At 44.9% G+C, this 23,188-nt stretch overlaps 1 protein-coding gene across 3 annotated transcripts; it reads right to left on the bottom strand.

Annotated features, from left to right (window-relative positions):
* Positions 1-1,616: 1,616 nt before the first annotated feature.
* GPN2 (GPN-loop GTPase 2) lies at positions 1,617-21,659 on the bottom strand. Of its 3 annotated transcripts, XR_011600772.1 has the most exons (8): positions 21,545-21,659; positions 19,901-20,338; positions 18,598-18,754; positions 17,296-17,456; positions 16,181-16,311; positions 15,299-15,473; positions 2,439-2,508; positions 1,617-1,696 (listed from the first exon to the last, which is right to left on the bottom strand). XR_011600772.1 is itself a non-coding variant. In XM_070950107.1 (6 exons), the coding sequence occupies exons 2-6, from the start codon at positions 20,315-20,317 to the stop codon at positions 15,377-15,379; spliced, it is 963 nt and encodes a 320-aa protein (XP_070806208.1). In that variant the 5' UTR covers positions 20,318-20,338; positions 21,545-21,659; the 3' UTR covers positions 13,676-15,376. The 3 variants fall into 3 exon arrangements, 1 of the variants encoding a protein (XP_070806208.1); XR_011600773.1 differs by lacking the exons at positions 1,617-1,696; positions 2,439-2,508 and adding an exon at positions 11,891-11,953; XM_070950107.1 differs by lacking the exons at positions 1,617-1,696; positions 2,439-2,508 and having other exon boundaries at positions 13,676-15,473.
* Positions 21,660-23,188: the final 1,529 nt, after the last annotated feature.

The following is a 23,188-nucleotide window of genomic DNA, read 5'->3' as shown; positions in this document are numbered from 1 at the left end:
GGATTAATAAACAGTAATATCAAAGCACAAATGCCTAACCACAGATCCACACCAGTCCCAGATGCAGAGGTAGCTTAATCTGATAAAAGGCAGTTTTACAAGTCTTTCCCATATTTTGGAGCAGAGTGTAAACCTGGGATTTGTAGGGTGTATTCACCAGCATCTATTTGGAGACTCTCCAAAGCCCCATTTGGATAATATTTGTATTTGTAGGAGTTTAGGAGATTTTAAGGACAAGGTAAGATGTACTAAGCCTTGCATAGATTTCACTTAATTCTTTATATCAGAAACTTAAGAATGAACAAGCCAATTTTTTTTTTTGACTAGCAAAATAGTAAATTAGATTCTTTTGCCCAATATTTTTGTTTTCATTACAACTAAGAGACTGTTGCCTCTTTCATGTTAGTGGGGAAATGCCCTCTCTTGTGGGGCTTTCATGGCAATGCAGATGCTTTTCGGTTCCCTTGCACTACCCCAGGAAGCTTGTATGGCACTCCATTTTCTTTCCCCTTGGAAAATTCCAGTTGCCACAACGGATGTGCATAAGAATAATTGGCACATTATTACATCCAGGGGCTGCTTCTCAGAAGTAGTGTGTTAGTGCATTGTGTAGCTAAGCTCTTTCCTAGCCTATGAAAAGGGGTTTGGGACACCTGGAACACATCGTCACCCAGCTCAGAGAGCGCCAAGGACCCCGCAGTTCAACCCTGAGTCTCTTCTATTGTTACATCATCACCTGGTCCATCCTTGATTAGGAATTACGGGAGCTGAATTCCCAGACCTGGGAAGGTGTAAGAATGAGGAAAGCTAGACTAGACCCAATTATTTCTCTCTCTGCTCTTTTCTTGCTTCAGAATCCGTCTGCGAGATAGGAAGGGATGTGGCAACCGATTCTTTATAGGTGATGCGGATAGATCAAGATCTAGATCTATCCGCTGATACAATCACTGTAGTTTACTCAGAGTGAGTGTACAGGCACAAGAGAGCCTGTAATCTGATGGGGAGAAGGTGGGGCTGGTGCAGTGGTGAAATCTTTTTTTTTTTTACTACTGGTTCTGTGGGCGTGGCTTGGTGGGCGTGGCTTGGTGGGCGTGGCAGGAGAAGGATACTGCAAAACCCTCATTCCCTCCCCACTCCTGGGGAGAAGGTTATTGCAAAATCTCCATTCCCACCCCACTCTGAGGCCAGCCTGAGGTGGTATTTGCCGGTTCTCTGAACTGCTCAAAATTTCCGCTACCGGATATGGCACAAGAAGAAAAATATACAGAAGAGCAGGGTTTCTTGGCCATTTTAAAATACTTAGACATCAATTCTCAGAATTCCCCAGCCAACATGGGAAACCCCAACCCTGCAGTAGTAAAAAAAAAAAGGGGGGGGGAATTTAGAGTTGACCTTCAGGATAAGGAAAGAAGGAAAGCTGCCACGGTGGGCTGAGGAACTCTGGGAGTTGAAGTCCACAAGTCTTAAAGTTGCCAAGGTTGGAGACCCCTGATCTAGTGGAGAAACTGATTCTCAGTCCATTATGGAATCTGTTAATGGTTGTTGGGTTTTTTTGTATTTTTTTTTTATTTTTTACACAAACAAACACATAATACATCAATCCTTCCGTGTGTCATCTCGGTGTTTCTTCAGTAACTTCTTCCTCTTTTTGATTACTCCTCCTATCTTCATTTCTTCCCTTATGATTTCCATTTCTCTATTACAATATTTCCCCCCAAATACAATACATTTAATGTAATATTCTCCTATTTCGTTATCAAAATCTATTTCTCTTTTCTAACCAATCATAAAATTTCCCCCATATCTTAAAATATTCCGTATCTTCTCTCTCTTTAATCATCAAGGTTAATCTATTCATTTCTGCACAGTCTAAAATTTTTTTAATTACTTCCCCTTCCAAAGGGATTTTTTCCCCTTTCCATCTTTGCACAAATATTATCCTCGCTGCAGTTATTATATGAATAATCAAATATACATTTTCTTTACAGATTTTCTCTAGTAGGGTACCCAGTAGGAACAGCTCCGGTTTTAAATCAATATGTTGTTGGGTCATTTCCTCTAACCAAATCTTAATTCTGTTCCAATAGACTTTAGCTTCTGACCATGTCTCCACTACTACTACTACTACTACTACTACTACTACTACTACTACTTCTTCTTCTTCTTCTTCTTCTTCTTCTTCTTCTTCTTCTTCTTCTTCTTCTTCTTCTTCTTCTTCTTCTTCTTCTTCTTCTTCTTCTCCTTCTCCTTCTCCTTCTCCTTCTCCTCATTATTATTATTATTATTATTATTATTATTATTGTTATTATTATTATTATTATTATTATTATTATTATTTCTATGCCGCCCACTCTCCGAGGACTCTGGGCGGATTACACCAAAGACAGTTTACTAAATAGCATATTGCCCCCAACGGTCTGAGTCCTTATTTTACCCACCTCGGAAGGATGGAAGGCATATGATAAGAAGATCCTGGTATGTGATGGCATTTCCAACATTTCGCTGAATCTGTTAATGTTTTAAGGGAAGATGGAAACAGTAGAAAGAATAAAATACATTTTGATATAAAACTCAGGACAACTTGATTTTCTTTAGCCTAAGATGGGGCATAGAAAAAAAAAAATCAAACAGGCTTTAAAGACTGTATTACTCTACCACCCTACAACAAGAAATAGCACCCTAGAATCCCTTCCATGCCTGTTTCTTGATCTGGCCTATTTCGGAGGACTTAGCAAACAGAACCTCAACTCAGCCTCGAGAACAATCTTTTTTATCTAGAAACAGGGCAGAAATTGTTCAGCAGGCTGTCGCGGGGCTTGGCCCTGGTGTCCCCCTCCCACAGAACTCTTCGAAGCGTCCCAGGTGAGCATCCCATACACTGTGGGACATATTACAAGCTGTGCAAGAAGAAGATCTACGTGTGTTGGAAGAGAGCGAGCAAGTGCCGACTTGCGTTCTGCTTCCAACCAGGCAAGGAGGCATCCTGGCACTGTGAGACTTTGGGAAAGCAAGCAAACCCGGGCCAGACAATTAGGTTGCATGGCTGCAGGCAGCGGTGATGGGAGTGGAGGGTGGGGACCGCACCTTTTGGTCCGGTCAAGAATCCTGTGGAGAACCAGAAAGGCCAATATTTTGTTTTCCCTCTGCAGTTTCTCCGCATTTCACGGAAGCTTCAGGAATCCATCCTTATTTCCAGAGGTGAAATCCAAAATTTTTCCCTACCGGTTCTGTGGGCGTGGCTTGGTGGGCGTGGCAGGGGAAGGATGTTGCAAGATCTCCATTCCCTCCCCTCCTTGGGGGAAGGATACTGCAAAATCCCCATTCCCTCCCCTCCTGGGGGAAGGATACTGCAAAATCTCCATTCCCTCCCCTCCTGGGGGAAGGATACTGCAAAATCTCCATTCCCTCCCCTCCTGGGGGAAGGATACTGCAAAATCCCCATTCTTTCCCCTCCTGGGGGAAGGATACTGCAAAATCCCCATTCCCTCCCCTCCTGGGGGAAGGATGTTGCAAGATCTCCATTCCCTCCCCTCCTGGGGGAAGGATACTGCAAAATCTCCATTCCCTCCCCTCCTGGGGGAAGGATACTGCAAAATCCCCATTCTTTCCCCTCCTGGGCGAAGGATACTGCAAAATCTCCATTCCCTCCCCTCCTGGGGGAAGGATACTGCAAAATCTCCATTCCCTCCCCTCCTGGGGGAAGGATACTGCAAAATCTCCATTCTCTCCCCTCCTGAGGGACGGATACTGCAAAATCTGCATTCCCACTCCACTCTGGGACCAATACCAAATACTTTGGTATTTGCTGGTTCTCCAAACTATTCAAAATTTCTGCTACCGGTTCTCTAGAACCTGCTGGATTTCACCCCTGCTTATTTCCCACCCAGACATTCATTTGGCTGCCAGGGAACGGCTGCTGTTCTCTCCCCACCACACACACACACCATGCTTCGGTATGGGCCAGGTGTGCCACAGCCTGTTTTCCTTGGCAAACATTTCAAAGCGCAGCGCAGCGTCATCCTGACTTTTGACATTTTTTTTCCTTTTCAATGGAGGAGGATTCCCATTATGCTTTTCCAGCCTGCGCAACCAGTGGTACTTGTCCCAGCCCTTAGTATCTGCTTTACAACAGAAATTGCTCTGGCCAAGAGATTCACCCTAAAAACCCGTATAAGAGCCAGCGGCGGGAACAGGGTGTGCTTGGGGGCCTAATTTGCAGGTTCCTGGCAGGGGAACAGACAGGAGACAGCAGCCCCCCTGGGTGATTTTGAACAGGAACAGAGCCTGCCCAAGATGAAGATGGCTCCCTTTTCCCTCTTGGATTTCTTCCGAACAAATTTTCTGCTGTGACAACAAAACGAAAGACCATCTTTGACTGTTCCTACCTGTTGGGAAGCTGCAGGTCTGAGGAGCAATGGCAGAGGTTTATTTTTTTTTTAATGGGCGTTTATGTCTAATCCCTGATTTCTCATTTGGGCAAAATCGTTGTGGTAGTCGAACCAGTGTGGATAATCAGCAAGTTGGATTTGCTATCTCTTGGGAAAATCAAGAGCTGCCATTAATGCTGGTTTGACCTGAGCTGTTTCACTGGTCCCAGGCAAGGGAGGATGTTTCCCCTCTGTTTAGAAGCACTAAGGATCCACGTCTTGGTCTTTCAGATGCCTGCGGTGGAGCTGGAGCTAGTAAAGAAGCATCTGGCAAAAATTCTTTTCCACCCTGGTGGGACCCATGAACTGGGGATTTTTCCCTGCTGTGTAACTGAGCAAGGCCCTTTCCTGCAGTAGATGACAGCAGGGGTGGGATTCAAAAATTTTAGCAAGGAGTTCTCTGCCCGGTTGCTGGGTGGGCGTGCCCAGGGTGGGCGTGGCATAGTCGGCCTCCTGCACCACAGGGGGGGCGTTTTGCCCTCCCCAGGCTCCGTAGGCTTCCCTCAAGCTTCCAGGAGGGTAAAAATGGCCTCCTCAGTCTCCGGAGGCCCTCTAGAGGCCAGAAACGGGCCTGTTTCCGGACTTCCCGAACTTCGGGTAGGCCTGTATTTTGCCCTCCCCGAACCTCTGCACATGCCTTGCACTTACCTACATCCAAAACAGGCTGCATGGGGACTCCGGGAAAGGGAGGGGTAGGTGAGGCCAGCCAGGAGTGGGATTTGGGGGTTCTCCAAACTGCATAGAATCTTAGCTAGAGGTTCTCCCGAACCCCTGCAAACTCCCAGCAGCCCACCCCTGGATGACAGCCTTTTATTTGTGAATGATACATAATTTGTGGTAGGACCCTCATAGCATGTATTCCAGTGGTGGGTTACTCCCAGTTCTGTTCGGTTCTTGAGAACCGGTAGTAAAAGCAGCGGGAGACTCCACCCACCTGCCCAGATGTCATCATGGATGATCTGCGCATGCGCAGAAGCTTGTGTGCATGTGCGTGCATGCTCCTATTGCGAACTGGTAGTAAAGGAAAGTAGAACCCACCCGACGTATTCATGTCTGTTATGAGGTCTCCAGAAAATGAAGGCCAGTGATGGTTCAGCTTTGGAGATCCCTAGCAAATATCCATATCTAGCATGTGGCTAATAGAAATAAAACATGGATTTAAGAGCAGGGCTAGAAGATTTCCTATAAATCAGACACATCTGATTGTCAGTGCAGACAAAGACCTCCCATGACCACAGTGCAGGAGACTTTCTGGATCTATCCAGGGTTTGAGATCCCTCATCCGTAACTGATGTGCTAAAAACCACATTCCTCTTTCCGCCGGCATCCCTGAAGATGCTCCCACTTGTTCCTTCTTTCTTGCCAGCACTCCCAGCCACACTCATCACGCCCTAATTGGAAAAATGACCTCAGTGCTTGCTCCAGATTGCTGAGGTGTCTCTTTAGTGATGTAAGTGGAAGGAGACTCTTGGCATTTTTCTGAAACTGACTCTCCTGGGAGTACACCCTGGTCTCCCTTTGTCTGATGTAATGTCGTGGGAGGGCTGCTCAAGCCTAAACCTGTTCACCCTGTTTGCAACACTCGAGGCACAGCGCACCCTAGTCTCCATCCTGGGGTTGTCAGTGTGACCACAAAATGTAGTCACAACGTAACCCGTTAGGTCCTCTGCTCTCAGAGGGAATGCCAACCCTCCTGGGGGAATCTGAACGGGCAAGTGAAGCAGGGGTGCAATTGAAAAATTTTAGCAACCAGTTCTCTGCCTGGTTGCTGGGGGGGGGGGGGTGGCCGTGGGGGTGTGGCCTACTCAGCCTCCTGCACCACAGGAAGGGCTTTCCTGGAGCCTCCAGGAGAATGAAAATGGCCTCCTCCAGGCTCCAGAGACCATCTGGAGGCCCGTTTCTGGACTTCCGGGAGGCTCATTTTTTGCTCTCTCAGAGCCTCCGCGTGCACCCTGCACTTACCTGGCATCCAAAACGGGCTTCAAAAATTTTATCAAGGGGTTCTCTGCCCAGTTGGGTGGGCGTGGCCTAGTCGGTGTTATTTGCCCGAAACCAGGGGTGAAATCCAGCAGGTTCTGACAGGTTCTGGAGAACCGGTAGCGGAAATTTTGAGCAGTTCAGAGGACCGGCAAATACCGCCTCTGGCTGGTCCCAGAGTGGGGTGGGAATGGGGATTTTGTAATATCCTTCTTCCAGGAGTGGGGAGAGAATGGAGATTTTGCAGTACCCTTCTTCTGGAGTAGGGTGAGAATAGAGATTTTGCAGTATGCTTCCCCTGCAAGGCCCACCAAGCCAGGCCCACAGAACCGGTAGTAAAAAAAATTGGATTTCACCACTGCCCTAAACAATTCAACTGTCTCAAAATGGCCTTCGAGTGGGGGACGTTTTCAGCAACAAAAAAGCCCCAGACCCTCCACCAGCCTCTCTCTTCTGATATACTGCTTTCTTTTCAAAACAGGAGTGACCACTTTAAGTAAAAGTGCACTTCCCACCCACCCCCCAAAAAAGCCAATATGTACATCAAATTGAAGTCTATAGGTAAAGTAGCCTTGATGGTACAGTGGTCTAAGCACCCTGTTATTAACACAGCTGCCTGCAATTTCTGCTGGTTCGAATCTCTCCAAGGCTCAAGGTTGACTCAGCCTTCCATCCTTTCTAAGGTAGGTGAAATGAGGACCCAGTTTGTGGGGGCAATAAGCTGACTTTGTATAAAATATACAAAAGTATGAAGGCTATTGCTTAACGCATTGTAAGCCGCCCTGAGTCTCCGGAGAAGGGCGGCATATAAATCAAATTTAAAAAAAAAAAAAAAAGTATAATAGATGGGCTCAGAAATGCATTTGAAAATGCCCCCCAAATAGAAGTACTGTAAAGAAAATTAACCAGAATTCCTAGCTGTCATGACTTCCCTCGGGGTTTAAGAAGCATCAAGAGTGTCTACCAGTTTGTTTGTGTCAAAAAAAAAGACGCCCACCCAGAAATATCACAGGTGGCTCTTGGTCCTGTAGAAACCTTTGAAGACTGAACTGTTTTGAAGAGCCTTTGAGGAATTAGTGGCCACCAGTGTGCCTATCCTTTTCTAGTCTTTTTCTGTTCTTTTGGTTTTGGTGGTTCACCACTTGAAATGCAGATGGTACCCACAGCTGCAATGTGCAGATCAGAAGGTGGCACCTTTGATTTATTGAATGTTGGCATAGAGGCCTTTCCAGCTGGGAAACTTGTAAGCTGAGACTCCCAAAGGTGCTTTTTTTCAAGAGGCAACTGGACTTTCTAGGTTTTCTTTGAAGACGTTTCGCTTCTCATCCAAGAAGCTTCTTCAGTTTTGACTAGATGGATGACTGAATCCTTCCATTCTCTACCATCCAGTCAGAGCTGAAGAAGCTTCTTGGATGAGAAGTGAAACATCTTCAAAGAAAAACCAGAAAGTCAAGTTGTCTTTTGAAAAAAGCACCTTTGGGACAACCATGACTGAGAATCTGCATAGACACTTGTAAGCCTTTTTCTTCCAAGAAGCAATATACAGGTAGTCCTTGACTTACAACATTTCATTTAGTGACCGTTCAAAGTTACAATGGCATTGAAAGAGTGACTATGACCGTTTTTCACAATTACGACTTTTCCAGCATCCCCATGATCGTGGGATCAAAATTCAGACGCTGGGCAACTGGTTCATATTTATGACCGTTGCTGTGTCCCAAGGTCACGTGATCCTTTTTTGCGACCTTTTGACAAGCAACGTCAATGGGGGAAGCCAGATTCACTTAACAACCAGGTTACCAACTTATCAACTGCTGTGATTCGCTTAACAACTGAGGCAAGAAAGGTCGTAAAATGGGGCAAAACCCACTTAAGAAATGTTTCACTTAACAACATATTGGGCTCAATGGTGGTCGTAAGTCGAGGAGTACCTGTATACATTTACACAACTGCAAAGCTAAGAGGCGATGAAGAGTTACCTCAGGGAGTAGTGTGGGGTTGACTTACCAAATTTTGAAAAAGAAGTGGGGGGGAGGGAAACCAGTGGTGAAATCCTATTTTTTTTACTACCGGTTCTGTGAGCGTGGCTTGGTGGGCATGGTGTGGCTTGGTGGGTATGGCAGGGGAAGGATACTGCAAAATCTCCATTCCCATCCCATTCTAGGGGAAGGATACTAGGACACATTAGGAGCCTGGTGGCGCAGTGGACTAAGTGCTGTTAAAGTAGCATTTAGTTGCCAGCTGCCTGCAATTACTGCAAGTTCAAATCTCACCAGGCTCAAGGTTGACTCAGCCTTCCATCCTTTCGAGGTAGGTAAAATGAGGACCCGGATTGTGGGGGCAATAAGCTGACTTCGTATAAAATAGAACACCGCTTGGTGGGGGGGGCGAAAGCCCTACTAAGCAGGTATATACAAAAGTATGAAGGCTATTGCTTAACGCATTGTAAACCGCCCTGAGTCTCCGGAGAAGGGCGGCATATAAATCGAACAAACAACAAACAAATAAATAAATAAATAAAATCCCCGTTCTCTATTCCCTATTCCCTCCCCACTCTGGGGCCAGCCAGAGGTGGTATTTGCTGGTTCTCCAAACTACTCAAAATTCTGCTACCAGTTCTACAAGCTGCTCAAAATTTCTGCTACCAGTTCTCCAGAACCTGTCAGAACCTGCTGGATTTCACCCCTGGGGGGAGCCCCATAGCAGTACATCAAGTTTGCCAGTCCAGAAGCTCAAAGCTTGCTCCATTGCTTCTTGGTTAAGAGGACTGAAGGGGGGACTTGGCCCCGCAGGAAAAGCCATTACTCAGCAGTTTGGGCAGGGTGGAGGAACAGGGCGGGGTGGGGGGGGGGTTCTTGTCCCACAAGCCACCGAGCAGCTGCAGCTTTGCTAACACAGCTGTTTGTGCCAAGAGCTGCCTGCATGGATTGGGTGGAGAAGGAAGGCCGGGGAAGAGAAGATTTGAGCAGGTGTGTCTGGATGGTGGAGCTCCACCTTGTCTGAGAAACTTCCCATCAAGGTAACAGCCATGGGTGCCTTTGAAAGTCTCACCAACACCCATATCCCATTCCCAAGACATTCCAGGTGTGTTTCTGATCCACCCAGTAGAGGTTACCTGGCAGATCCCATCAGGCCGGTCAAGGCTAATATTTATGGAGGGTTTCTTAAGGCAATAGTCATTTTCCTTGCAGTTTTCGGTTCAGAGCAGAATTACGTGGCCTTATTTGGAATTGTTTCTCGGCGCTTTCATGTGATAATGGTCGGGGAACTCAACACTTTCTCGCCCCAGAGCCACTAATTACACATCATGCGAAACACATGACTAATCGTGACGTGTTACAGAGATGAGACAGGCATCAAAAGGCATTGAACCAGTCCTTTGTGCAGCGATAGGTTTCCCCCGATTAGTAATGGCTGGTCTTGCACGCTTGCTAAAAGGTAAAGAAGGAATAGCATAAAAAAAAAAAGACAAGCTAGGGAGGAACCTCTGAAAGGGTGGAACTGTGAGAGATTAAGAGCTTCCCGTGCCAAGATAAGCATTACAACTAATCTGTTTCTGGGTGTTGGATCTTAGAAACCTGTTTCCGTGCACCCAAATTGTCCCTATCCAAATCTCCCGTATTCAGCATCCTTTCGTTATCTGCAGGTTGGCTAGCAAAGGAGAAGCACGGGGATTCCCCCCCCCTTCTCCATAGACCCAGAGTCATAGCCGGCTTCCCTCGAGATGACCCAGGAAACGTCTGCCTTCAGACATTCTTTTCACCCACCTAAGTCATGCCTTTCCCTTTGCTGTTGGGTGGAACGTGCCTTGACTTTGCCAGTAGCTCGCTAATGCCTTGCCCACCCCAGCTGCGGCTGAACCCAGTGCCTGCCTGGCAGGCTGCAACAGAACATGACGGGTGTGAAAAAGAAAGAAAGAGAAAGCAAACTAGAGCCTCAGGCCTACGAGGGCTCAGCCCTGCCCCACCTCACTGCTGAAGCTGCACTGAAGTTGCTGAAGGCTGGCAGAGCGGCAGCTGTGAGACGGGCCTGCCTACTGGTCAGCCAGGTGCTTTGCGAGGAAACAGATGTGTCGCCCGAGACAAAGGCACAAGGTTCACCCAATGGAGGTGGCAGGCAAGAGGAGGCAATCAATGGCAGCGTTTTCAGGAGCCTGGACAGGAAAAGTGAGCTGAAGGACTGACTCTCCTGTCCTTCTAGGCAGCATTTAATCCTCCAGGATTAGGGACCCTCATTCTTCTAAGGATGCCTCAGGTACTGTATTTAAGGGCTGCCACCCTTCAGTCGGCATCCATAGCTAAGTATGGCCTATTATGGAGACCTTCACAATCATGTCCATGCCGGGAACCTGGATCGCCTTAAAGAAACTTTGGCTAAGTCTACTCTAAGATCATGCCAGAAACTATGCAAGGTATCATAGCAGGACTGCCAGAGGATCAGTTCAGCCAGTAGACCCAGAATATCAGTGCTGGGTAGTGCTGAGAAGAGAAAAAGCCCACACTGAGAACAATTTCTTGTCTTGATTTTCTCTCTCTCTCTCTCCCCCTCCCTCCCCCTCCCTCTGTCTCTCTCCCCCCTCCCCTTCCCTGTCTCCTTCTGCTCTCCCTTTCTCCTGTCTCTCCCCTCCCCTCCCCGCCTCCCTCCCTTTCTCTCTCCCTTTTTTCTCCCTCCCCGTCTCCCTCTCTCCCGCTTTCCCTCTGTCTGTATCCCTCTTTCTCCCTTCCCGTCTCCCTCTCCCTTTTTCTCCCTCCCCTCCATCTCCCTCCCTTTCTGTCTCTTCCCCTCCCTGTCTCCCTCCCTCCCTCTTTCTCTATCTCTCTCTCTCTCCCCCTCCATCCCTATTCAGGATAACTCGCAATAACACTGAGACTGTGGGAACAAGCTTAAGGCCATCTTTTTCCACCATCAAAGAAGTTACACCCAGTTAACATCTTGCCTATTTCTTGCATTAAGAGCAACCCCTTGTGGCTCTGATGGAATAGTTCTTAATGGGGAAATATAGTGCAGAAGAACGGTTTTTAGTTGCCCTGCTGATGTATCAGCAGCACCTCATGGCGGCAACTGGAAAAAAAAACGATCAGGTCTACCTTCTCTTTGCCTGGTGGCCAATTTTAGCCATCATCTTAAGCCCCTGATTCCTGGTACAGATCTGAGAGATCCCCCAGAAGCATAGCGGACACAAAGCACACAACCTCAGAAAGCGAAGCTGTTCGAGCCAGAATGCAAAGCAAGTATTTTAGTGGATCACAGCCACGTTCCTTAGCAACACAAAGCAAGAACCTGTCGAAAGAACATACTGTAATTTCATCTATTTCTTTGCATTCAGTAACATTCATCCCACACTTCTTCCCAGTGAAACACAAAACTTTCTTTTTCCGCATATATCAGTTATTTTCCAGTCTTCCCAACCTAGTACACTCAATGTCTAGATTCTAGGCATCAAAGCCTTGGCATAACCAGACTGAGAAAGGTTGCTGAATGTGCTAGAATATTCTTGCTGCTTTGATGGACGCCTGCAGGAGCAAAATTCTCACCAGAGGAGTGCCATCCTGTAAATGTAGATGTAACTCGGTCATGATCGCCTGTAAGTTTATTGCATTTCATCATAGATTTATTTGATTTCATATTTGTTTTCCTGCTTGATCACCATACCTTTCAGGATGGAGAACTGCACTGTGTGCAGGTAAATTCTAGGAGGGGGGGGGGATCAGTTATCCTTATGGAGCATCTTCCTTCGCTCATGAGCATATACAAAAAGATATTTGTCATATTTGTCATAAAATCCACCTTTCATTGCTGAGCTGGTAAATATACTGCTCAAAAAAATAAAGGGAACACAAGCAGAAGACATCCGAGATCTGAATGAATGAAACAGCCTTATTAAATTACCTACGAGACCGTCTTTTGCCACCAATAGCCTCCCACCGACCAGTTCGTTCTCACAGGGAGGGACTACTCAGAGTACCGTCAGTCAAATTATGCCGACTGGCGACTCCCAAGGGGAGGGCCTTCTCTGTGAGGGCTCCAACCCTTTGGAATGAACTGCCCCCGGAGATATGGAATATCCCTGATTTCCGTGCTTTCCGCCGTGCCCTCAAGACCCTGATGTTTCAACAGGCAGGGCTAAACATATGAACATGTGAATGATTTTTTTTTTTAATGTTATCTAATTCTGGGTTTTATTTAATTGACCAAACTAAGTAATAATTTTAATTAGCAATTTTATGATGTTTGTGTGTCTATATTTTTCTTGACTGTACACCGCCTTGAGTCCTACGGGAGAAAGGCGGTATAGAAATATAATAAATAAATAAATAAAAATAAATAAATAAATAAATAAATACTTTGTTCTTTACATACAGGAGTTTATATACTGCTCAAACAACTAAAGGAAACACAAAACTAGTGTATGTAACGAACAAAGTATTTAATAAGGCTATTTCATTCATTCAGATCTCGGATGTCTTCTGCTTGTGTTCCCTTTATTTTTTTGAGCAGTGTATATCTCCTCACCATTTCTATCCTTCCTGAAGTGTTTTGCTATTTCTTGCCAGCCAAATAGATTTCTTCCTAGTGGTTATCCCTTCATCCTCCAAATGGTGCATCTTCCTGATGGACCTGACTACAGATCCATAATTTTGAACTGGTGTTGGGGCCCTCGGTCAGTGTTGTAGTAGATCCCTACCTCAAGGGCTGGGATTCTAGACACTTTCACTACCTACCTACCTACCCTCCTTTGAACATCTTTCAAAAGAGATAATGAAGCAAGGAGGGAAGAATTCTATTAAAGTACTTGGTGAGGTTTGGATCTTTTCAAAAAACAACCATAAAAATATCTGCAGGTTTATTATCTAGAATCAAAGCAATTTAAATTCCCTTTCATGATAAAATGCCAAGAGCACCAATTTTCATAAGCTATAGTTGTACAAACAAGACATAACACCAGAAGGTGTTTCTTCCTTCTGTCAATTTGGTATAAATTACGTGCAGTTCTATCCTTTAAGCTGCTTCACTGCAATGATAGAATGCATGTTTCATTATTTAAAAGCACGGTGTTTCTATTACATTCTTTCTTTTATAACTCTATTTGAGCTTGATATTTGTAATTCTCCTCTCTATATCTGACAGGTATGCTACCTGTCTCCTTAGATGGCACTTCATATAAGTAAATGTGTGTAATAATTACCCAGTTTGTGCTTTAGTAACACTTGTTAACCTTTAAAGAATGACATACTGTAGGACTTAAGTACCCTACCAAGAAAAATTACAAATGTTTTAGAGCTATTTTATTTAGAAATAAATGGCAAGGAGGGACATGGTGCTACACAAACTATGCTTCATGGGAAGAAAGTAATTCAAATTACGGTATTTTCTTTTTCTTGCAAAATGAGAATCTAGGGATGTTCAGCAGCAGTGAAAAATCTGAGATGGATTAAAGAAATGCTTCTTCACATCTGTGCATAAAATCAGTGGGTCTAACAATGGCAGCAATTTTAGGTTTTAAACAAATTATACCAATCCAGCAGAGTGAACACTTCACATTCTACTACAAGTGTAGGAAGAGGTTACATACCAATGTGGACTTTTTAAATGAATGTTTTTTGAACTTGGACACTTTGATGTGTTGACTTCAACTCACTATTGGTGTGGCACTATCTTGAAAAGTTAATGCCTTGACTTTGCCAGTAGCTGTTGACTTCCAAGTTTCCACCAACGTGAAAAACATGGCAATAACCATGGGTATTCAATGTTTTTGGCCTGATTACACTGAAGTCTTAAAACATCTGCAAATACTGTTTTTCTCTTCTGCCCCATATACTGCAGAGAGAGAATGTCACACTGCTCCAAGCTTGTCTGTCTGTATAAGTATCCTACAAATGCACCAAAGTTGGAAAAAGAAAGTTCAAAAACTTCTTTATTTAGCATTCCTCTCTCCAAAATCCAAAATCTTTGGCAGCACCAAAAAAAAGCCTCAAAACATACCCTTCTCAACAATATTCTTCTCAACATAGACTCTTCCCATCCTGCTTACAATCTTTCTGGACTGTTGCCTTCTGGCAGAAGATACAGAACAATTAAAACTCGGACCACACTTTTTCTGAATAGTTTTTATCCCAGAGCTATAACTGCACTCAACAATGAACTAAAGGGCCACCTATAGTGAGCAGTTGGACAGCATTACTTGGTCTGTTGTGTGGATGTTTGGGTAGTTGAGGGGTGGGGAATTTGTGGTGGGTGGGAGTGTGTCTGGGGATTGTTATGTGTGTTGGACCTGGTCTTTGGGTGTTAAGTGAATTTCATTGTATGGGTATCCTGTGTATACACGTACAATGACAGTAAAGCTGTTGTTGTTGTTGTTGTTGTTGTTGTTGTTGTTGTTGTTGTTATTATTATTATTATTATTATTATTATTATTATTATTATTCAGATTCCATGCTTTTCCTCAGTATCACAATTCAAAGCGGCCAAAAGCAGGTCACACCACCAAACAGATCACAAAGAACATGATCTGTGACAAGACAGAGCAGCCTTTCCCGACAAGGCCCTTTGAGATGATGACCAAGGCATATCATTGGCAAGAGGCCCTCCCCCAAAAAACATTCGGAAGGCACCCAAATTGTGGAATGGCAGCAGAGAGAATTCTCAAAAGCTTCTCAGCAAAATAAAGCAGGATCACGCTCTGAAGGAGACACATTAGGCCACAATTTTGCTAGCACTGAATGGTCGTCTCTGGCAACTAACAGGTGCCAGATCGTATCACCTTGTCAACTGCTCTTTGGTCATCAGCTGTACAAGTTTCTTAACAGAAACATCTGGCTCCTCATTACACCACGATTAGAAGGAACACAGTGATGGTGGCTTGTTCATTCCTGCACCAAGACCCTCAGGAATACCTCAGAGGGAGCAGAAGGAGGGAGCTCCCCTGCTGCTCTTCCTGAGAGACCATTTTGAGCAGGCCGATCTACCCTCCTTCATTGACTGCTGTAACTGGCATGTTCAATGTCTGAAGTTTCCTCCTCCACTGTTTTCTCCTGTGGCTGCACATACTTCTCCTGGACTGCCAGGGTCCTGATGAGTGAGAGTTAAGGAGAAAGGAAGCCCAAAAGCATTAAAGAAAGCCGAGCTGGTCCATCTGCTTCTGTTGACGGCAGGAGAAACATCTGCATATACAGGTAGTCCTCAATTTACAACCTTTCATTTCGCGACCATTCAGTTACAGCGGCACTGAAAAAAAAGTGATTTATGACCATTTTTCACACTTATGACCATTGCAGCATCTCCAGGTTCACGTGATCTTGGCAAATGAGTCCTATTTATGGACGGCTGCACAGTGTCCTGGGGTTACATGATCATCTTTTTGTGACCTTGTGACAAGCAGAGTCAACGGGGAAGCCAGATTCGCCTAACAACCGTGTTACTAACTTAACAACTGCCGTGATTCTCTTAACAACTGGGTCAAGAAAGGTCATAAAAACGGGGCAAAATTCACTTAACCAATGTCTCACTTAGCAACATAAACTTTGGCCTCCATTGTGCTCGTAAATCGAGGACTACTTGCACTATCCAAAATGGCGGATGGGATAAAAAGGAATCATTTATTCCGTGGAGCAAAAGGGCCAGGCGTGTAGCACACAAAATAATCCTCCCATTGCTACCACTGGTCTAAAATGCTCTTTAAATGACATCATTGCAAATCATAAGCAGATTTCCCAAACCTCTGCATTTCCTAAAGCACCGAAGTACCAAGGAGGAAGGAGAGCGAGGAGAAAGGATACGATGTAAATTGAAAATCAGCTCCCATCGCTGCAGACATCAAGACGTTGAGGTTTCTGTGTTCAGAGTCCCCAAAACAGTAACCATTGGCTTTGTCCACTGCCTGCATCACGCACCGCATACTTTCCTTGTCCTGAAACATGGAACCATTAGAAACATGTCACGCCCAAATTGATTGCTCTGCCGTATTTCATCCTGTTACTCACTGGCCTGATTACTTGGCAGGCAAGTCTCAGCAACAGATTAACTTTTTTTTTTTTTTTAATAAAATGAATCCTCTGAGCAATCTTACTTTCAAATCTGAAAGTTTTCTTTAGGAAGAACAGATTGCAAAAGAGTGTCCATATACGCAATCACATTGCCATGAGATTACAGTTATCAAATGCTAGAATAAACAAATCATCAGCCAGTTTATATTATCATTCTATTAACTTCAAACTATTCTCCATTCCTTAAACGTTCTGTTCCATAGGTAAAGGTAAAGGTTCCCCCCGCACATATGTGCTAGTCGTTCCCGACTCTAGGGGGCGGTGCTCATCTCCGTTTTAAAGCCGAAGCGCCAGTGCTGTCCGAAGACGTCTCTGTGGTCATGTGGCCGGCATGACTCAACATCAAAGGCGCACGGAACGCTGTTACCTTCCCACCAAAGGTGGGCCCGATTTTTCTACTTGCATTTTTTACGTGCTTTCGAACTGCTAGGTTGGCAGAAGCTGGGACAAGGAACGGGAGCTCACCCCATTTCGCGACACTAGGGATTCGAACCGCTGAACTGCCAACCTTTCGATTGACAAGCTTAGCGTCTTAGCCATTGAGCCACCGTGTCCCTGTTCTGTTCCATAACAGCATTTAGTCAGATGCACACCCACTGGGCATAGACCTTTTCAACTGTGTTTTGACCAGTTGTGAAGTACTGTCCTGGCAACTGGTCAGTTTCAGAATTCGTTGCCTGCATTTGTGTATTGTTTTACCTCTTAATTTCATTCCCCCTGCACTAACAGGTGCATGCCACACTTGTCTCAAGCATAGTAATTTGCAGCTCAAGTATAGGTAAAAATGGTGGAAGGAAATTGATGGGCACTACCAAAGCTTCATCTATTCCGCTCCTTGATTTGCTTACCTGGACATTGAGAGGAACAAAAGAGACCAAACTGTAGTCTTCAATCACCCCCACCAGCTTCTTGTTCAGGCGTTGGTAGTTCTTGAAGAATGGATCTAAGGCCAAATGATCCACCAAGTAGGACAGATCAAGAACTTCTGTGTAATAATCTAGATTAAAAGCTGTAAGGCAAGTAAAAGGGGGAAGGAAAGCTTCAGTAAATTCAAAGAATAAGGAACAAGCTAATCTGGAATATTTCTTATTCGATAGCAGGGTCTTTTTTTCTGGAATGCAAAACGCTCCAGTGACTGAATTGCAATTAAAAGAGGAAGAGACAGTTTGGTGTAGTGGTTAAGGCTAGTTCCTGACTTGGGTATAAAGCCAATTGGGTGATTTTTGGGCCAATCGATTTTCTTTTAGCCCCAGGAAGGAAACAATGGCAAAGTACTGCTGAAAAACCTTGCCAAAAAAATTGCAGGGCCTTGTCCAGGCAGCCTTTGAGAATAGTTAGCCCTGCTTTCAAAACAAGTATAAGGCTTGACTTATTTGTACTACTCCAGTCTGAGTAGTAATTTATCTAGGCCAGGGGTCTGCAACCTTAAGCACTCAAAGAGCCATTTGGACCCATTTCCCACAGAAAACACCAGGAGCCAAAAAAACCTGGGTGGGTGTGGCAAACTCGATGTCACTCACTTCCACCAGTCACATGACACCCCCCAGCCACGCCTACCCAGCCAGTCATTAGGGCAGAGAACCAGTTGTTAAAAAACACTGAGAACCACAAAACCCTTTTGACATCTCTCTCTCTCCCCTCCCTCCCTCCCTCTCTCTCCCCTCTCTGTATCTCTCTGTGTCTCTGCCCTGGATGCTTCTCCATCCCCCGCTGTTGCCCTTACCTTCTCAGGCCAGGCGAGGAGGGACTGTGAGGGGAGGGCGAGGGGCGGGGCCAGCCAATGGTGGGATTGCCCGACGGAGCCACAGCAGAGGGCCCAAAGAGCCGCATGTGGCTCCAGAGCCACAGGTTGCTGACCCCTCATCTAAGCGGTTGTCTGACTGACAAGATCTTGGATCAACTTCTCCGGCAACCACCCAACTATAAATGAACTATGGCTACCCTCAGCTGACCCAAGTGGATAACATACACCTGATCCGATGTGTAATAGGCCCTTAGTAGTTACTTTAATCAGTCCCACAGTTCTCTAAGGCAGGGGTCTCCAATCTTGGCAACTTTAAGATTGGCTGAGGAATTGTGGGAGTTGAAGTCCACAAGTCTTAAAGTTGCCAAGATTGGAGACCCCTTCTCTAAGGATTGCCTGTTCTCACCTAACTTCCCATACTGCTCAATGAGGTCCATTTTGGAGAGGATGTTGACGTGGGGCAACTCCACGTGCAGCATTGTGGCGAGGGAAGTGCAGAGAACAGAGATGAATTTGCCAGGATCTGTGCAGTAATGAGAATCTACCAGATGAACAGCAGCCAACTACAAAGAACAAACAAAAGGACAGAGAAATTAGCATGTTGTCTGAGGAATTCTGGGAGTTGAGGTCCATACGTGTTAAAAGTTGCTAAAGTTGAGAAACCCTGGTTTAATATATGCAGACAAGTCACCTATACAATAAACGGGACTCTTTGTCAGGAATGGGAATAGAAAGTTGTAGTCTTTCAGATAACCCTGAATTAAAAGCACTCCTTTTATACTGTTCACACCATGGTTTAGCAATAATTAGAGAGTACAAATTCTACATTACACCTCCTACTAAAACAGATGTAAGTTTCTACTAGCATTTTAACAATATTTTGATGTGAAGTGGAAATAAAGTATAAGGAAGATTTTCAAATTGAAACTGAGGTGTAGAACCCCCAAAGCCTCCTGGACTCTGATGATAACACAAATTAACACATTAAATTAGACATATCAATAGCATCATCGATGGACAATAGTGGTTGTCTGGATTTTTAAAGTCCAGATCAACTCTCTAGTTGAATACATCTTCTTTTCAAGCTCAGGCAATTTCTACCAAACATTAAAAGGTAAAGGTTCCCTTCGCACATACGTGCTAGTCGTTCCTGACTCTAGGGGGCGGTGCTCATCTCCGTTTCAAAGCCGAAGAACCAGTGATGTCCCAAGACATCTCCATGGTCATGTGGCCGGCATGACTAAATGCCAAAGGCGCACGGAACACTGTTACCTTTTCACCAAAGATGGTCCCTATTTTTTCTACTTGCATTTTTTACGTGCTTTCGAACTGCTAGGTTGGCAGAAGCTGGGACAAGTAACGGGAGCTCACTTCGTTACGCGGTACTAGGGATTCGAACTGCTGACCTTTCGATTGACAAGCTCAGCATCTTAGCCACTGAGCCACCATGTCCCTCTTACCAAACATTACAAACACATAAAATGCACCATATTTTACAACAGCTTCATGGTTTTGTCACTGGGAACTAGTTTGAAAAGGCAGCTGTTCTCACATACAGTCGCTATGAATTGGGACAGACTGAGGTTGAGGTTTGGCCTTCAGGAATGCTCTCGCTTCCTCTGGACCAGGGGTCTCCAACCTTGGCAACTTGAAGTCCACCAGGCTTAAAGTTGCCAGGGTTGGAGACCCCTGTTCTGGACCAAACATACCCTGAAATTCCACTTAGCAAGTTGAGCGAAGATGTTTCTCAAAGAACTATGATGGGTGCAGAGCTCCACTTGTCCGGGGCAATCAAATAAAAAGTAATGTCCTTTCAGTTGGTCCAGTTTCTCCTGTAGCCAGTCAAAATTTGCCTCTAGGTACTCCATGCAGTAAATTAAGCCACCGTTGGGGCCAAGTTTCAAATTCTCCATCACATCAGCCAAGGTGATCAGTTCAGAGATATCCACAGCACATTGGAATGGAATCCCTTCATTGGCTGGGTCCAGATTCACCACAGCTACCTTGCGCCCAATTGCAGAGAGGAATTCCTGCATGCCATGACAATAGGTGGTTTTCCCGGAACCGGGAGGCCCAATCACTACCTGCCCGAAGGCTAGCGACGGCTGCTTGTCATTTTTTGACATGCTGCAAAAGGTTTCTTTCTCCTAAAAAACAAGACACCAAAAAGAATAAGACCAGTTAGGCAGGGATGAGCCCATGCTGTTTAGACCCGTTGCTATCCACATGAAATAAAAACAATTCACAGCATGCACAACAAACACGCTTGTATGATAAACTCAGTGGTGAAATCCAAATTTTTTTACTACCAGTTCTGTGGGCGTGGCTTGGTGGGCATGGCATGGCAGGGGAAGGATACTGCAAAATCCCCATTCCCGCCCCACTTCTGGAGGAAGGATATTGCAAAATCTCCATTCCCACCCCACTCTGGGGCCAGCCAGAAGTGGTATTTGCTGGTTCTCTGAACTGCTCAAAATTTCCGCTACCTGTTTTCCAGAACCTGCTGGATTTCACCCCTGAATAAACTCATATTACATTCCCACATTACGAAACCTTTTGCAAAAAAATAAAAAAAAAGAGTGGATTGGAGAGAGCCGGGAAGGGCAAGAGCTTCGGCCCGCTTTTTGCAGAGGAAGAATATAATAGGTTGAATATTAATTTGAAGAATATATCGGTGTATAAACGCACCAGTGCGCCTAACCGTCCCTGTCCTAATGTCCCCATTTATTCGTATCCTTATCCTGTATTCATAATTATGTTTATATTTATATCTGTAATCTTATATTTATTTATTTATTTATTTATTTGGTTTGATTTATATGCCGCCCTTCTCCGGAGACTCAGGGTGGCTTACAATGTGTTAAGCAATAGCCTTCATACTTTTGTATATACCTGCTTAGTAGGGCTTTTGCCCCCCCCCCCAAAAGCGGTGTTCTTTTTTATACAAAGTCAGCTTATTGCCCCCACAAACCGGGTCCTCATTTTACCTACCTCGAAAGGATGGAAGGCTGAGTCAACCTTGAGCCTGGTGAGATTTGAACTTGCAGTAATTGTAGGCAGCTGGTGCTACTTAACAGCACTTTAGTCTGCTGCACCACCAAGGCTCTTATACGTGTTTGACAAATAAATAATAAATAATAATAAAAAAAGAAACCGCTTCTAAATCACCCTTCGGCTCAATGCGCCGCGCCGGGCTTAGAAGAAGAAAAGCGGGACGCGCTGCAACCGGGGGAAACGCCACGCCATGCAGATTGGAGGCGGACGGTGCAAAAGCCCTCCCGGTCCCAGTCCTCCTCCGTCAGCAGATCCGCCTAGCGACCGTTTGGGATCCTAAAGCCCCATAAAGGATTCACCTGGGATTCCGCTCCTGGTTCCTTCTACCGGCCGCTTTCACTCATTACGCAGGCAGACGATCTCCTCCAGGCATGAAAGAGGGCTTGTCTTTGTCTGCACTTTCTTTCTTTTACAGTAGAAACGCAAAAGCTTGCCGCCGCTCTATCTCGGGCTAACTCTATGGTAAGTGGCGTCTAACCAGGCAGGAAACCGGAAGGCGTGATGTAGTTATTTCAGAGGTCTTCAAACTTGGCTGCTTTAAGACTTGTGGACTATGCTGGCTGAAGAATTCTGGGAGTTGAAGTCCACAAGTCTTAAAGCAGCCAAGTTTGAAGACCTCTGAGTTATTGTATAACTGTATAAGCGAACGGCCGGCGCCCCCTGCAGGATGGGATGTGCTGAGATGTGGCCAAGGAATGAAGACCATCGTTTTTTTTTTTGTTCGCTAAGCGCCCTCTAGGGGTGGGCCAAGGAAATAGCAACGAGCAGACAAGAAGGAACACGGTAATAAAAACGAAGGAATGACAAGTTGAAGCTACTGCAGCAAGTCACAAAAGGAATAAGTGTGTTGGTAGTTTGCCACAGCAATAATGGTTTAAAACAGTATTTCTCAACCTTGGCGACTTTAAAGATGGGCAGATCAGTTGGTTGGAGAATTCTGGGAGTTGATGTCCACTCATTTTAAAGTCACCCAAGTTGAAAAACACTGGGCTAAACAATTATTATATTGCAATTATAGTAATCATTTCCTATCAGTTTTGTTTTGTGGTTAGGTTGCTGGTTTTCTATGCTTTAATGTTATGTCATTAACTGTAAAGCAGTCAGGTCCTTTGACTGTCCCTGCCCTGCCCATGGGACATCAATCAGCTAATAATAATATTTTTAGACATGGAATTCCACCCCGAATCACATTCTAGCATCCGTTATTACATTTGAGAAAAAAAATTTTTTTTGCTCCTCGTCAGCTTTTTTTCTGACCGCGGCATCACGCGTTTTCTTCCTTGGGCAGCAAAAACACTCGATTTTTAAAAACAGCTAATAATAACAGTTTTAAACATAGAATTCCACCCCGAATCACATTCTAGCATCCGTTATTACATTTGAGAAAAAAATTTTTTTTTGCTCCTCGGCAGCTTTTTTTCTGACCGCGGCATCACGCGTTTTCTTCCTCGGGCACCAAAAACACTCTATTTTTAAAAACAGCTAATAATAACATTTTTAAACATGGAATTCCACCCCGAATCACATTCTAGCATCCGTTATTACATTTGAGAAAAAAAAAATTTTTTGCTCCTCGGCAGCATTTTTTCTGACCGCGGCATCACGCGTTTTCTTCCTCGGGCACCAAAAACACTCTATTTTTAAAAACAGCTAATAATAACATTTTTAGACATGGAATTCCACCCCGAATCACATTCTAGCATCTGTTAGTACATTTGAGAAGAAAAATTTTTTTGCTCCTCGGCAGCTTTTTTTCTGACCGCGGCATCATGCGTTTTCTTCCTCGGGCACCAAAAACACTCTATTTTTAAAAACAGCTAATAATAACATTTTTAAACATGGAATTCCACCCCGAATCACATTCTAGCATCCGTTATTACATTTGAGAAAAAAAATTTTTTTTGCTCCTCGGCAGCTTTTTTTCTGACCGCGGCATCATGCGT

Source organism: Pituophis catenifer, unplaced genomic scaffold (assembly GCF_029215685.1).
Source record: "Pituophis catenifer annectens isolate HBS135680 unplaced genomic scaffold, rPitCat1.0.hap2 SCAF_9, whole genome shotgun sequence".
NCBI lineage: Eukaryota > Metazoa > Chordata > Lepidosauria > Squamata > Colubridae > Pituophis > Pituophis catenifer.
This window is presented reverse-complemented; position numbering and strand designations above follow the sequence as displayed.

Bases quoted from the DNA above. Each gene is read 5' to 3' on its own strand.
- GPN2 (XM_070950107.1), bottom strand. From the start codon at position 20,317: ATGTCAAAAAATGACAAGCAGCCGTCGCTAGCCTTCGGGCAGGTAGTG. The intron at 16,312-17,295 runs GTAAGCAAATCA...TCCATGTTTCAG, and splicing joins TTGTTCCTCTCAATGTCCAG to GACAAGGAAAGTATGCGGTG. The intron at 15,474-16,180 runs GTATCCTTTCTC...CTCACTCATCAG, and splicing joins GCTGATTTTCAATTTACATC to GACCCTGGCAGTCCAGGAGA.